Genomic DNA, 17,084 nt, shown 5'->3' with positions numbered 1-17,084 from the left:
AAATTATAATTGCAACTAAAAAAAGTGGGTAAAACAACAATTCTCATAATTGGTGTCTTATTGATACATTGGAGAACATTCCTTTAACATAGATTTAGAGTTATAAACTGTGTTTATACATATGACAGAAGTAGAACGGATACACTATATTAACTTTCTTTTTTTCTGGTCAATTGTTTTACATAAATAGACTGTAAGAGTTAACCTGCACAGAATTAAGGAGAGGAGGGGGATCCTCAGAGTAATTAATATAGATTCACTGAAAGGAAAGTGGTGTATTAGAACTGTTCTCTAGAACAGTTAGTGCTGACAGCACCAGTGGCAGAAATTCATGGGTTAGACTTGGGTAATGTTTCAAGAATTGGTGCAGGAAGGAGTAACTCGTAGATAAGCAAGCTCTGTAGATTTTCCTGTTAATAGTGACCTGACTAGTTACTCAGTACTTGTAATCAGAGCTATGCTTTTGCATTTTGTTTATGGATATGGCAAGTTTTCTTTATAGCATAGAAACTGAGATCATCTTTTCCAGCACATATTTTGAAATCTACTAAAAATCCATAAGCTCAGCATAGTATTTTTGTTTTCTTTTTTTGCAGTGTTTATGGCTGCCCATTGGCCAAGAAAAGAAAAACACAAGCTAAACAACAAGAAGAACTTATTCCAGATAAGACATAATTTACAGTAAGAACGGATAACTCCTCAGTGGATGAATGTTATGAAACAGACGGGACAGAAGAAATGGATGAGAATGAGGAAGAGGATGAATACTCTGATGACAATGAAGAACAGGGTGAGGAAGATGTAGATCTGGATCAAGAAGAAGAAGAAGATGAGGAAGAGGATGAGGAACTTGATGAGGATGAAGAATATGATGAAGACGATGAATATGAAGACTATCAGGGTACTGCATTTTGTAAACAGTATTATCCCATTAAAATGACTCACTCTAAATTCATTGAGGTACATTTATAATGCCTGATATTTGCATTTCCAAATCAGCTTACAAATGCTCGAACATCTATGATTCACACAGTGTCAAGAATTGACACTACGGTGGCAATTTTATTAAAGTGAATCATACTATACCCAAGTTTCTTTTTCTTTTATATTCGGGTTCCTCTAAGATGAGATGAAAAAAATGTAAGAGTGAGACAATTGCTGTAGTACTTCCGCTGTAAAAATGGGTTTGAAGTTATGTAAGAAGACAGTACTACTTTCTTTTACTTCCATATTGTCTGCTTATTTATTATTCATTTAACTGCAGTCTTAGCTTTTTACGCTGCTTGCCTAGGTGGTCTCCATAACAATTAATGCTGATGTCACTTAACACAAAATGATGCATGATAGCCAAACTATTGACTCATTTTTTGCTAGTTTCATTAGTCAACCAGTAAACCAGCTGTCTGCTGTTCCCACAGTTTTTTCTTTATTGTAAAGAATATAAGCTATGTTTTGTTTTTTCATTGCATCTTAGTTAATTTCTCAAGTATGCTGCTGTCTGATCCCTACCCTGCTTTGATTCACAGCTTGCCTTTTATTTCCTCCACTGTTCCAGAATCCATGTACACCTCCCCCACCCATTAACATTCTGTGTGGCTAGACTATCAGCAAGCCCTAACAAATAATTCAAATCAATCCCTAATTTCCATCACTTAAGTCATGATTATTTTGTTTATATAATGCCATGTCAGCCGGTTAGTTATGTCCTATTTTGTTTTCCACTTTTTAATTCACTTATATACTTTTTTTTATTTATTTTTCAGTTTTGTTTTGCATTTTGCTTTCTGTTTTATCATTGTGTTTGACACCCTCAGGGAAATATTCCTCATCACAAGAGAGAACAACACTTTTTCTTCTTTCCAAAGTGTCATGTTCAAGATCAAGAAACTCGCCACATCAACAAATGGATTCACATCACATCTGAAAATGCTGACGTGGTAATATGAGCCATTAAATGCAAAGGTCATTTTAGTACCCCCTACAGATGAAAGCTTTGTTAGCTTTTGATTAAAGTAGAAAAGGAAGGTATAGATAGTAGAGGTGATAGCATAAGATGGTCAGTAATTAAAAAGTAAGGGTTAGTGGAATAATGTAGAGAACTAAGTTTAAAACCTTAACATAAATTGTTGAAGAGCTATACAAAAGCTGCATTTAATGTCATATTTTGATTAGTTGGAAAATGTGAATTTCCATTTGTTTTTTTCTAGATACACTACTTGTTTATTGTGTGATTCTTGAAAAACTACCAGCACATAGCACAAATATGGAGCTGCTGCATCTCCTGTTGAATATGGCATTTTTTTCTGTATCAGTATTTTAAACCTACTACAAGACTGGTCTTTGTATTGAATTTCAGTTTGTTTTTCTTTCTGTTTTTTTCAGTTATTTTATAGATATGCAACTGAATTTAATTTATTATTTTGCTACAGAAGAGCAGCAGATGGACTGTGACAATATCAGAACAATCCAGGACCCAGAAAAGGATGACAACAACAATGATGAATATGATAATTATGATGAACTTGTAGCCAAATCTTTATTAAACCTTGGCAAAATTGCAGAAGATGCAGCTTATAGAGCCAGGACAGAATCAGAAATGAACAGCAACACATCAAATAGTCTAGAAGATGATAGTGACAAAAATGAGACCATGGGCCGCAAAAATGAGCTGAGTTTAGATTTAGACAGCGATGTTGTTAGGGAAACAGTGGACTCCCTCAAACTTCTTGCACAAGGCCATGGGGTGGTACTTCCAGATAATTTAAATGATAGAAGTTACATGGATGGCATTTCACACAATGACAGCAGACATACAAACCTCATTATACCACATAAGCCTACTAACAATGGACTGCTGGAAAAATCAGTAGAAGAAAATGATGAAGAGGTATGTCTTAGCAGTCTCGAGTGTTTGCGCAATCAGTGTTTTGATTTGGCAAGAAAGCTCAGTGAAACAAGCCAGCAGGAAAGAAACCAGCAGCAACATATGCATAACCATCAACAAATCCGACAAGATGATGACCTCAGAAGAAAATCACCTGAGCAAAACTATTCAGACATGGTCAACCTCATGAAACTAGAAGAACAGTTGAGCCCTCAGTCGAGAACTTTTGTTAGCTGTGGGAAGGAAGACTCCTATATTGACAGAGATGATGATACCACATCTATAACTTCTGATCGATCTGAGGAAGTTTTTGATATGACAAAGGGTAATTTGTCCCTTCTTGAAAAGGCTATTGCCTTAGAAACAGAAAGGGCAAATGCCATGAGGGACAAAATGTCAATGGAGCATGCAAGAAGAGACAGTTTAAGACTACATGATGAAAGCATGCCAGGGCACCATTATGGAGAGGAAAGGAGGCATAAACCCCATGATGGACATATCAAAAAGCCATACTATCATAAAGGTATAGTTTCAAATATTGCACATGTTGCACAGTAAATAATTTACTTCTGCAACACTTAAACATTTTTTTCTTCCAAGATATTAAAAAAATGCACATTTTGCAAATATAACACATATTCGCCTGACCGGTTATACTTTTATAACATAGCCATGCAGTGATACTTTTTTTAAGCAAAATGATTTGTTTTGATGTTTGCAAACTTGTTTTAATGATCTAAAGATTTTGTACATAAAAAAATACTGCAGCCTGACAAAAAAATAACCTAGTGCAGGACTCTTATAGTCTCTTTATTAAATAATTCAGTGCCATCAAAGCCAGGTCGTCTGTTTGCAGTTCTGAAAGGGATGTCATGGCCGATGCTGTATATATCCTGAAATGAGTCAGTGCAAAATGTGAAATCAAATCAAGAATTCACCATTCTGCATATGTTAAATAAATTGTGTAGTAGTTAACAGTAATTATGAAAACTATGATCTGTGTATAATTGTATTTGTTTTCTTCTAAATACACTTAATACCATACTATTTTATTTTAAACAGGATAGGTTTAAAACATGCCAAGTGGTCCTCCAATGTAAACGGTATGAATGAATATTAAAAAGTTTCAGTCAATACACATGCGCACACACACACACACACACACACACACACACACACACACACACACACACACACTGATCTGAAATGTTATAATCTTATATTAGACCACTTTGTATGCATAAGTGTAAGATACCAGTGTGCATAAAACTGTGACAGATTGTTTTACTTTTATTTATTTATTTATTTATTTATTACTTACTTATTTATTTATTTATTTATTTATTTATTTGTTTGTTTGTTTGTTTGTTTATTTATTTATTTATTTATTTTCTTGGACTGGAATTTTATCTGCAGTCACTATTACTCATTTTTTATTAAAATATATAGGTATCATTACTCTCATATAATTACTTAACCTTGAATGTATACATATTTATTTCCTTGTTTGCATTCTGACCACCAGGTGGTCCCTCTTGGCAAAATTTTTTTTTTTTTTGCGGGAGACAAAGGAAGATTTTATTTCCAAGTAATTAAGAATAAAGTAAGTGTAATACATCACATGTAAAAAGACAAGCAACAGAAACACAAGATAAAGTATGTCCCTAAAGGAGCCAAGTAGAAATGATCTGATATACAAGAGGTGTATATCCATTTTATGAAGAATGCAGGATAAAAATCAAAGACTTAACTATGTATAGGAAGAATGCTGGACAAAAGACATAACAATGTATCATTTAAAATTTAGCAACTGTAATAACAGACGCTATATAATTAATACTTTAATTAGATGTGCAAAGTCTAGATCCAAACAGTTATTACGTTTTTCATGAAGGTTGTGCTAGCAAGCAATCGCTAACCTTCCTATTTACTTACAAAACATGAGTAACCACCCTTTTTCTGATGGAAGAATTAAATCATCTTCTCCAAGAAGGAGTTACATATTATAAAGTATTGTATAAGCCTGTTCATACTTCACCAGGCAAGTATCAAACTTGTGGCAGAAAGTGTTGTAGATGAAGTTCAATAAAATACAAGGCCGGGGATTTTGACCCATTTAGTATGCAGAGCATGATATGCAGCATAAGCTGTAAGAACTGAAGTATGCACATCTCTAGTGATTCTTCCTGTTTCAATTTCTGTTTAACTTTGACAAGAGAAGCACCTATGCAAATGTTACTACACACTTGTACAAGTTTTCAACCTACTTTTTAATCATTAATGGGAGGTTTTATGACACTGAAGGGACCTAAATGATAGTACTCTAACTTTACATTAGATTATGGCTTGCATATGTACTGTGTATATTAATACCTCTATATCTTGTTTAGTAATATGACAAGATATTTAAAGGTGATGGCCATTTCAAGGGAGACACTAGATGAGATGACAGCAAAAAACTAAACTAAGCTTGTTGTTATGTGCTCTTCTTCACCCAGATAACACTGTTTACATTTATATTTTAATTGTCATTTTGAACATTGTGTATTTATTTTTAATAGCTATTTCAGGAAATAGCAATTGTCTCAGAGCCAAAACTGAATAATCTCTATTTCCAGAAAGGACATGAGGAATAACACCATATTATACACATACTGCAGCATTTTATTACAGTTATCAGTTTGTCAAATTAAATTAACAAATATAGGGAGGACAGCAGGCCACAGAAACAAACCTGGTAGAACCTATTTGCATTAGGGGATAAAGTTTTCATTGTGGGTCAAGGCACTTAAGATTTTATGATTTATTCATAAATAGCTGTCAAGCCACCAGCTAGTATATGTGGCAAAAGCAAGGTCCCATTTTTGAAAGAGTAGAAGCTGACTGTCCAAGGAATGAAACACTTTGAAGAAATTTTAAGACTTCTGTAATCAGTGGCAGGAGAGATTGTATGCAGGTTAGTAATAGTTTATTTAGTGGAATGACCAATCGGGAAGTTGATGTTATTATCACCATTATCAACCTCTTTTTCCTTGTTTTACATGGGGTCAGTGTGTCACATAAACACTAGTAAATGTGATCAAATCACCTGGAGTCAATGTTTACACCACCAAGTGGCCAGCCCTAATGTGGCAAGCCATGCAGACGTAGACTTTTCAGGTACCAACCCAGAAAGTGATATGTGTGTCAGTGGTTGACAATTATTTGTGATGAGACCCACTGTTGAGTGGTTCCCTATTTCCTTTCTGTAGATTGTGTTCTATGGTTAAATGACAGCTGTTAAATAATTGCCTGCAAAAGGAATAAATCTAGAAGGTAAGTCATTAGTAACAGAGGCAGTTTTTCTTTCATGCAAAACCACACAGGATTTTGCTTTTTTCATCTGTCTGAAGAGTGAAGAATTGGCATATATCCATCAATGAAAAACACAGCTCTCACCAGTAAGATTCCTTCTGTCATGGTAAAGGGCAGCATCGGAACAGAAATGGTAAAAGTGACTAGCCATGCACAGAGCTTCATTTTCTGGGAAGGAAGATTCTTGAAAAAGAAATCTCATACATGAACTGGTGGAGATTACTTTAGTTAGGGATGGCAACAGATAGCTGCTGAATCCTATGAGCATACAAAGATATACTGAAAGTTATCTCCCTTTACTTAAGAAAAAAGTGACCTACCTTGCCAGTAATCTCAAAGACAGTCAAACATCTTGAACTCACTGCAAGCGTAACAACATAATGTCATAAATTACACTAAAAGCTGTGGTCATTCACTTTTGGACAGGCCTTTAAGCTATTGTGTATTTATGTAAGTGACATCCCACATTGTTACAGAGTACAGTGTGTTTTTTCCCCAGGCACTTGTTTTACATTAGTAGAAAAATTAAAATAAAGTCTTGTTGTTTAATGAGAGAAATGAGAATGGGGCTAATGAACAACATGTTCTACCTTGCCTTTTTCATAATTATTGCAAGCAAATGCAACAATTTTCATAAATATATGCAAAACATGGTATTTCAAGGTGATGACTAGTGTTTTGAATAACAGAAAGTCGATCAACTACTTTAGCTGGAATATGCTTTACAGATTAGATTAAGTGGGTGGCATCATGATTTATAAATTTATCATCAAGTGACAGTTATTGATGAAGCCTTTCCCACCTAAAATATAATGTTGTTTGATGGAAGCTGAATAATATCAGAATGACCGATAACTTAAGATAATGGTGCTGACTGCACATTAATTATCTTAAAAATAACATAGTACACTTGCTATGCAAGACATAGTCTAATCCTAGATGAGATCAATACCCATTTATTTCCAATATCCAGTCTACTTCAGTGGCCTTATTGTATTACCAAATTTCACAGAGGTAAATGTGTTAGGCAAATATAGATATTTAAGAAAATTGTAACATACAAATATGCTGACCTGCCGATTTTTTGTTTCCTGTTTTTAAACTATATTTTAATTTGTCAACATAAAGTAAACCTTTATTACATGAAATGCAATTATAACATATCTAAAATCAATTTTAAATGTTTTGTTTGAACTATTAGATTTTATTTCACTTTTATATCATAAAGCAAATAAATAAATATACTGTTCATCTGAAAATTAGAAAATTAAGATTCATTCAGAATCATTTTATCCAAGTCTAGGTGACAGGAATTTTAGCTAATGGGGGCATGTATATGTAAGCTGAGAAACTGATGAGATCATATAGACTTATGTTTGCTCTTTAAAAAGAGAACGCAAGAAGACAAATGTATAACAATACCTTAACGTTTTGTAAAAATATATGTTCAAGGCTGGCCACAAAACATATGTGAAGTTGTAGGTACAACACTGAAGTGTAGAGGGGCGAATTGATTCCAAGAGTAATTTCTAATGAATATTAAAGACAGCTGTGTAAGAATTATGCTATGATTCATTTGCAAAATGACACCTACACAGTTATAGTTAATCTCCTGGGAGTAGCAGGTTTGAAAAGAAGCCCTATACTATAGGGAGCAGTTTCTTTGTCATGTTTTCTGAACACAGAGCATTACATTACAAAACATACATCTCTGCTGTATATTCATCTAAATTGAAAAACCTTCCCATTGTCATGTCACATGGATGTCACTGTGCAGGGAAGAGATTTAAAAAAAAACATATTGAGAAAACTAGCTAATAAAATATTTCTCACATTTTCTGCATAGGAAAGATGACCTCAGGTTTCTCAAACCAACCAGCAGATGTGCACAATATATTCATGAGAGCAGAAAGCAGTAAGAGTGCTGAAAAGTGTGCAAGTGATAATGTGGAATGAATAAGTACATGATGTCTGATTCAGTTTTAAGACTACTGAAGACAAGATTGAATAGCCTCTACTAGGATAATATGTCATGCGAAACAGCCCAAGGGAATTACTTTACTCTGACTGCATCAGCCTGCTAGCTGTGAGATGGTGGAACAACGCAGTCTGCCTGCATAGAAAGGTGACTTGAAAGGGTCATCAGTTGTTGTATGGTTTCACAGAAATGCATGGAGTTATGTCACTGGTATTAACCTGTGTTGCTGTAATACAGTTAGCTTTGCCTGAAATAGTAGTACAGTTTACACAGAGGGTTATGATCAAGTCTCCAATCATAATCATGTTATTATGTGTTTGAGAGATGGATGCCAGGAAATCTGCCTTGAGACCGTAGCTCAAAAGGTAAATCGTGGTATCCATGTTTAGAACACATAATAAATGGTTAGGGTAAGTAAAACCCAATTCTAACTCCAGGAAGTGGATGGAGTTTTATCTACCACATGTACTAACAGTTACAAAAGAATAAAACAAGTGAAGTATTTTACTAGCTTTGGAAGGAAGTTAAGCACTTAGCAAGTGTTGTTGTGTAAACAGCAAGCAGTATAATTGGAGGAAAAAGTCAGGGGCAGTTATTAAGTACTGCTATATTTTAAATTACTGACTTGCAAACTGATATCTGTAAAGGTAAGCCAACAGAAAATATTAGGCACTAGGAAGAGCTGAGAGTGAAGTAACATTTTGTGAGATTTGTCACCCGACTGTAACAGCAGTTAGGGGGTGAGTAAGTATTGTAATAATGTGTTGTTATGGTCAGATCTCACACTGCAGAAGTACTTTACAGGTTTATTTTTTCCCTTCAGTTTTGGAGGGTAATCACAGTGCTCTGTGCACTACATAGTATTGTACTTCTGAATTTAAGGTGATGTACAAATGTATGTAGAGATTATTACTATTATTGTTACTATGAGGTTTGTGCTGGGTTACAAAAGAAATATAGCTCTACATGTGAAAATGGATTTTGTGGATCAGTAGTCATATCTACAGTGTCATATGCACAAAACACGTTCCAACTTTCAGAATGAAAGTCAAGGTCAGAGGTAGAGACAGGGCACCGATACTACTATACTTGGGTGGAGACCCACCTTTCCAAATGCCAAGTCTGGGGCATTTTTCACAATAATGTGAACTTTTGCTGGGCATAGCATACCCACAGGTAGAACAAAGGACTTGACATTACTTTTTTGATAAAAACAGAAGCTTAGTCTTGAAGAATTTGAGTAATGTCTGCTGTTTCACATAATATTAGGCATATTTAGAGACAAAATAATTCTTCTGTGCAGTTGTTAGAGGAAGTTTAAGAAATACATTTGTTTTGTTCTAAAATCTTAGTACAGTTAGGATATTTTATTTAATTTTCAGCAAGAAACTGCCCAAACAGGAACTATCCTGCATAAAGAGTGACAGATAATAACCCCATGTATGACTAATATGTTGGCCTCCATGATAGGCCCTTGTCAGTGGCACAACAGGTAACACACTTGCCTTTGGTGGAGAAGGCTATAGATTGTATTCCCACACCAGCTAGTGATTACTGGCACTGCAATCCAGCATGGGGGTGTGCTCTCCTGAGTGTGCTCATCCTTCAGATGAGAAGTTAAACTGAGGCCTCATCTGCTTGAGCTGGTGGTAGCTAAGGTGGATGTAAAAGATACCATGACACCTACTAAAAAGACTAGGGGGCCCTTATTTATATACAAAAAAGAACTCTTATTTACAAAATATTTACAAATGTATAAATGTATATAGACCTACAAACATTGACACATTGGAGCAGCATTTCCCGGCCTCCTCGCTGAAAAACAGGCTCTGTGGAACCTAGTCGGATTTACACATATTCATAATTTTCCTTACAATCACACTACATTTTCAAACCTATTAGACCTCCAGTGCTTTTTCCATAACCACCATCTCATTCTACTTAATATTGTTCATAAAAATCCATTTACCATTAATTTATTATTTTATTCCATATAATCCATATGAGATAAAATAACAGTTTTATCTGTTCTTTTAACATATTCTTTAATTATATTCTTATTATTTCCATATTTAATCATATCCATGTTTGTTTTCTCCACTTCTTTTATATCTTCAAAAAACCTTCTTAACCTTTTTACTCTTTTACATTTGAAAAACACATGTTCAGTAGTTTCTTCTAAAAATGTAAACATATTTATCACTTTACTTTTTATATGGCATATTTCCTTTTACTGGTAATTTATATATTACAAGTCTGTACAAAAAATCTTGGCATTCTACTTTCTTATTATACCATTTGCGTCTTATTTTAATAACTTTAATTTTTTTCATCTGTCAGGTTTTCACATTGTTTTATATAGTTTTGCTTAATCATAACATTCTTTTACCATACTTTTCTTTCATTTTCTATAGCATCAAATTTTATTTTCCATAAAATATTTTTTCTTTGTAAAATTTTATTTCTTCATTTGTTTACTTCTTTTCTCTTTTACTATTTTTTACCACACCTCAAAATGTATCATAATTATATTTATACAGTTTTACTACTAATCTCTCATCTTTTTCATTTATCCACTTTAACAGGTTGTACAAATTTAATGAAGCAGTATATGCCACTAGGTTAATTAACCCTAAGCCTCCTTCCTCTTTATTTACATAGAAAACTCAACTTTTTACTGGGTGTAATCTAGAACACCATATAAATGAAAAATGTATCAGCCTCCTGGCTGATAAATTCAGCTGCAACTTTACCCCTCTCTCTCTCCCTCAACTTTCCCCTGAAGAAATAACGCCAAATATAACTCCCCCTACTAACACTAGGGAACAAGTCCTTAATGCTCTCTCTAAGACCAAGAACACTGTATCAATGGGCCCAGACAATATCCCAGGATGCCCTCTAAATAGCATGAAACATGACCTATCAGGGCCTCTAGAATTACTATTTAACTGTAGCCTCCAAACAAGCTTTGGGCCTCATGAATGGAAAAAGGCAGCAGTCATTCCTCTGCACAAACGTGGGCCATCTACAGACCCTGGTAACTATAGACCCATAAGTCTCACTAGTTTATATGTAAAGCCAAGGGAAGAATTATCATGGAGATGATCACTAAAGATATAGTAAACCTCCAGACACTGGAGCCAACCCAGTTTGGTTTCATCCAGGGCAGACCACGCCTACTCACCCTGGTAGACTTCTTTGATAAGGTCACCAAAGCAATGGATGAGGGCAAAATTGTTTATACTGCCTACCTTGACCTGCCCAAGGCATTTGACACAATACCCCACTCGGGCATTGTTGACAAACTCAAGAGGTTAGGTACAAACCCATATGTCACCCAGTGGATAGCCAACTGGATCAGATCACAGACAGTACTCAGGAAGTTAGAACTGGGGAATCCACCTACACAGGGACCAGTATCAAATAAAGTCCCTCAGGGATTACTCCTTGGACCACTCGATTTTGGCATTTACTTCTCAGAAATCAAAGCCAATGTCAGTGGTCTCTGGCTGACTAAATTTGCAGATGATTGCAAATTAGGAGGTGCCATTGAATCTCACACTGACACAAACTTTCTCCAAGAGGAGCTGACACAGACAAATAGCTGGTGTCAGAGCCATGGACTAAAACTACATGCCAAGAAATGCATAATAGTATTCTTTGGGAAGTCATCCATCCATGGTAATTATCATATTAACAACACTCACCTTAGATTTGACCAAGTAGTCCGGGACTTAGGGACACACGTAGGGTCATAGGTTCATAGGTAGGTACTAAGCTATTGGCCCTAGGGCCTATATAAGCCAAGCCAAAAAGGTATCCTGGCTTTTGCCACCCAAGAAAATTATTTTCTTGTGCCCCTGTCAAGCAGAGCCACAGAAGTGATCCCCAGGGTGAATTTCCTATCTCCCATCCAATCATCAAGATTTTTCTTGAAAAGTGCTAATGAGGAGCTTTGTTTGATATAGATAGGTAGTTTGTTCCAGAGTATGGGAAGTCTCTGGGACAGGAATCTATCCTTCCAGAATGTTTATTGTGGTGACAAGGTTTAGGTCCCTCAAGCATGTAGCTTGGAGGGATTGGGATTTCTTTAAGTGGAGCATGTCCAACAGCTCTGGGTTTGACATAGCTTTGTATGTTAGGCAGAGATCACCTCAGAGTATGTGATATGCGATGGAGTAAAGCTGGAGTTTTTTGAGACGGTCTGCGAAGGGCATCAGTTTGAGGCTGGTAATCCTCTTTGTGAGGTATTTCTACTGCCTTTCTAGTTGTTTTAGATGTCTTGTGAGATACATACCAAAAGGGGCGTTGTACTCTATAATGGGTCTAATGAGTGATGAGTAGAGGGGAACAATGACCTCTTTTTTCCTTGATGAGAAACCTTTTGTGATGAGGTGTGCCACATAGAAGGATTTCCTGACTACTGTGGCAATGTGATTATCAAATGAGAGACTACTGTCCACCTGTGTCCCAAGGTCCCTTATCACACTTTCAGTGTTAAGTAGACTACTGCCTATGTGGTAGTTCATGGGTACAAAGTTTTTACCAAAATGGATGACAATGCACTTTTTGGCATTGAGCTTGAGGCCATGGCTTTGACACCAGGCATCTGTCTCGGTGAGGCCCTTTTGTAGGATGTCCACATCGTTAGGAGTTTTGATTATGGCTCCTAGTTTGCAGTCATCTGTGAAATTCATTAGCCAAAGACCTTCTGTGTTAGCCTGAACTTCTGAGAAGTAGATACCAAACAGTACAGGACCCAGGACTGAGCCCTGTGATACTGCACTTGTCACTGGTCTGAAGTCAGATTTGTAGTCTGCTACTTTCACAGTGGTGGTTCTGTCAGTGAGCCAGTTGGCAACCCATCTTCTGACATAGGGATTTATACCTAGTTTAGTGAGTTGATCTATAATTCCAGAGTGGGGGATGGTGTTGAAAGCCTTGGCAAGATCTAGATAGGCTGTGTGAACCACATAGATAGTAATCTAGCCTTTGACCATCACATGTCTACAGTAGTGAAGAAATCATTCTATATTGCACAACTTATAAACAAAGGTATGTCATCTAAGTCAAAGGAAGTCATTGTTCCACTGTATTCTGTATGACCTCCACACTGCTACCCAAGCATCCTTTAACTTCATTGAATCCTGTCTCTGTGGCAACCTACTAATTCTCAACCCTAAGAAAACTAAACTCTTACTCTTTCTCCCAAAAAACATTACTAATCTCAAATCTACTTTTACTACACTGTCCCTCAATGACACAGCTATCACTGTCAAATCTAGCTCTAAACTTCTAGGTGTAACAACTGATGACCAACTTAAGTTTGATCTACATTTGTATAACTGTATTAAAAAGACACATCAAAAACTTGGACTCCTTTACCACAACAAAAAGTTCTTAACAAACAATACAAAAATAACCCTCTCCCATGCATACCTTCTTCCTAGTCTATTACATAGCTGTCACATCTTTACTAATCTGAACTCCTCACTCTTAGCTAAACTACAATCAACCTATAACAAGGTGGCTAGATTTGCTGCACACCATACTTATAGGTCTCATCACTGTCTTTCTCTAAGACACTTAGACTGGCTGGAATTACCCCACCAGCTCCTCCTCTCTCAACTACCATTACTCCACTCAGTTCTATACCATCAATCTTTCTGTCCTAGGCTAACATCTATTATCTCAAAATATTCCCCAACTAGGTCTCTACGCAGCTCGGATCAAAACCTGCTACTTATTTATAAACCCAAGTCCAAAACTGGTCACACCTGCTACAGCTACAACCCTGCCAAATATTGGAACAAACTACCCTTAGAAATTAGACTCCTCAAACACCCTAAACAATTCAAAACAGCTACCAGAGAATACCTAAAGACTAAATAGTCTTGCCACTGCTTTAATCCTCCCTAACCTACCCCCCCATGCCTCTTAGACTATCACCTCCTTCCTATCACCTACACCCTCATCTCGTATAATCTCACAAATCCTCCTTTCCTTGAGCTGCTATCTAATCCTTCAATTCTTTTCCTAGCTTTTTTTTGTTTATTTCTCTAATATCTATCACCCTTCCTCTCAGCTTCTCATATTTGTTTCTCCACCAGCAGAATAAATATGTGCCATAATTATAACAAAAGCTTTTTTCTATCACACTGCTGATTATCTATAATGTATTGGTGGCATTGGCATTATGTCTACTCTTGTCACAACCTTCATGCCAAATACTTGTGGAAAACTATTCTCACTTTGTATGTATATACTGTATAATGATGAGTTTGCTTATTGTCTGATTTTCTCTGCTTAATAATTGTATTGTGAATCTTTTCTCCTCGGATCTCTGCTGAAAATGGGCCACTCAGCCCAGTCAGACTAACCCAGTCAACAAATGTAAAATAAATAAATACATAAATAAATAAATAAAATTTAATTAAAATGTGGCATTCATCAGACCTATCACTGAGTACAATGCCCCTTTTGGTATGTACCTAACCAGACATATCCAACAACTGGAACGTTCACAGAGGTTCATCACTAAAAGAATACAGGGCATAAGTAATATGTCCTGTGCAGACTGCCTCAAGGCCCTATACCTGTATTCTGTCTCCTACAGGCTTTTGAGATCTATGCCTGGCATGCATTATCATACCCCACTCTGATGGACCTCATGCATATCCACAAAACAAACAGCATCAGAATTATCCATTCTAAAGAATTAAACCTTGCATGTGATATAAATAGGACCTGCTGGAGAGACTGGTTTGTATCCCAGAGACTAACCTGTCTATGGAACAGGCTCCCCAACCATGTGAAGCAGAGTTCCTCCCTAACCCAATTCAAGTGCAACTTGGACAATTGGATGGGAAACTGGAAATTCATCCCTGGTTTGGCACCTATGTTTCTAATGGACACAGGTAACCTGTAAATGGTTCATCTCCCAGGCCCATGCTTACACTTATCAGAGGTATCAGAACTTGTCAGAGATTTGGGATGTATGGCTAGGCTTAAAAAAGCCCTTGTGGTCATTAGTCTAGTCAACACCTATGAACCTATAAAAAATATGGGTCTATATCACTTCAACGAAACGGCTGAAGTTTGAACACCATATGTTTGAACTTCTAACCTTGAAGTGCAAAAACATCAAAGTCTTAAAACAGTGATTTAAAAAAATCACTGTTCCAAGAAACACACACACAACATAAGCACACCAAAAAAACAGCAATCCACACACATACACTTAAAATCCTACATCTAACCCTACACTAAACTGTACATACACTACTATCTATCCACGTACCTTAACCCAAACCCTAACCCTAAGGTCCATCACTATTGCACACTCACCTGACCCGCACCCGAACCCTAACTCACCTATCCCTAAAGTCTGTCACTATCGTACACCCACCACCCGTGCCCTAACCCTAACTCACCTATCCCGCCCTAACCCTAAAGTCTGTCACTGTCGCACACCCACCTCACCCGCGTCCTAACCCTAACTCAGCTAACCCGCGCCCTAACCCTAACGTCCACACAATCGCACACTTACCTGAACCCAACCCGTATCTTTCCACCATAGTGCTGAATATAGCGAAGCCACAGAAACAGCCCCCAAATTCTTTCCCTGGGAAAGAATTTGGTGTTCCGCGGCTTTGCGATAATCAGTTTTCAAACTTCACAGTTTGAACATATGGTATTCGAACTGCTGAAGTTTCGACGAACTGATAGGAACCCAAAAAATATCTGCAATCCCTCCTTTTCAAATACTGTTGGAAATATGAATATGCTTACTAAGTATGTTATTTTTCCCATCTGTACTGAATCTGTCAATAAGCTTTTTTCTTAATGGTAATCTATATGTTCTCCAGAAAAGACAGGTTTGTTTTCTTTCTTCTTTTGTTTTTCACATTAAACTCTGCTTAGATCTTTATTCCCAAATTTTATACCAGACAAAGAAATTTAATTCATTGTAAAATATGTACACCCCATCTTTACCACATCACCTAAACAATTTACTTTTATCTTTATTTAAAGCCATGCCTATCATCTCTAGATGCAAATTTGTACAAATTAGTACTTCTTTTATCCAAAGTTTGTTTTTTACAATTATAATGTCATCTGCATATGTTAACAAGACTGGAATTCTTAACCCTTTGGATGTTATATACCCTGCCCCCTTAATTTTGTAAATTATTTCACATACTATCACATTCATGACTAATGCAAGAAGTATACAACTCATTGGGCCTCCCTGTCTTACATCACTCTTCATATGCACCTCTTGGCTTAACCAGTCATTTACAATTATTATTACTTTATTATTACTATACGCTAACATACATAATTTCATAACCTTCTCACTTATATTATATTCTTTCATTATTACCCATAAGATGTCATGTCCAATTGTGTCAAATGTCTTATTAAGGTCATATATGGAAAGGAAAATGAAGTCAGGGAAAGCAGCAGGCTCAGATGAGGTCACAGCAGATATAAAAAAGATGCTGGGTAAGATAGGGAAGAAATGACTCTTGCGGGTACTCATAGCAGTGTGGAGAGAAAGGTGTATGCTAGATGACTGGAGAATAAGCATACTAGTGCCAGTGTACAAGAACAAAGGGGACATCCACAACTGTGAGCAGTACAGAGGCAGCAAACTCCTATCACACTGCATGAAAGTTCTGGAGAGGGTGATTGATAAATATGCAGAGTAGTAGGAAGTAAGATGGGAGATGAACAGTTTGGATTCAGATCAGGATGCAGCACAAGTGACCTGATGTTTGTAGTGAGACAGATAGTTCAGAAGAAGCTAGAGATGAGGAGAAAGTCCAACTGGGCATTCCTAGACTTGAAGAAAGCATATCACAA

At 36.4% G+C, this 17,084-nt stretch overlaps 1 protein-coding gene across 12 annotated transcripts in view; it reads left to right on the top strand.

Moving 5' to 3' along the window:
• The window catches only part of MYT1L (myelin transcription factor 1 like), a 2,965,652-nt gene that overhangs the window by 2,448,465 nt on the left and 500,103 nt on the right, over positions 1–17,084 (top strand). For all 12 annotated transcript variants that reach the window (XM_044070352.1, XM_044070344.1, XM_044070334.1 and 9 more), the window contains 2 exons: positions 597–901; positions 2,430–3,407. In XM_044070352.1, coding sequence (XP_043926287.1) covers positions 739–901; positions 2,430–3,407 — 1,141 coding nt within the window. In that variant the 5' untranslated portion in view covers positions 597–738. The remainder of the gene's footprint in view (positions 1–596; positions 902–2,429; positions 3,408–17,084) is intronic.

This window comes from Protopterus annectens, chromosome 1.part0 (assembly GCF_019279795.1).
Source record: "Protopterus annectens isolate FY-2018-M chromosome 1.part0, PAN1.0, whole genome shotgun sequence".
Classification (NCBI taxonomy): domain Eukaryota; kingdom Metazoa; phylum Chordata; order Ceratodontiformes; family Protopteridae; genus Protopterus; species Protopterus annectens.
The sequence above is the reverse complement of the archived record's forward strand: the minus strand, read 5'-3'. Positions and strand labels throughout refer to the sequence as shown.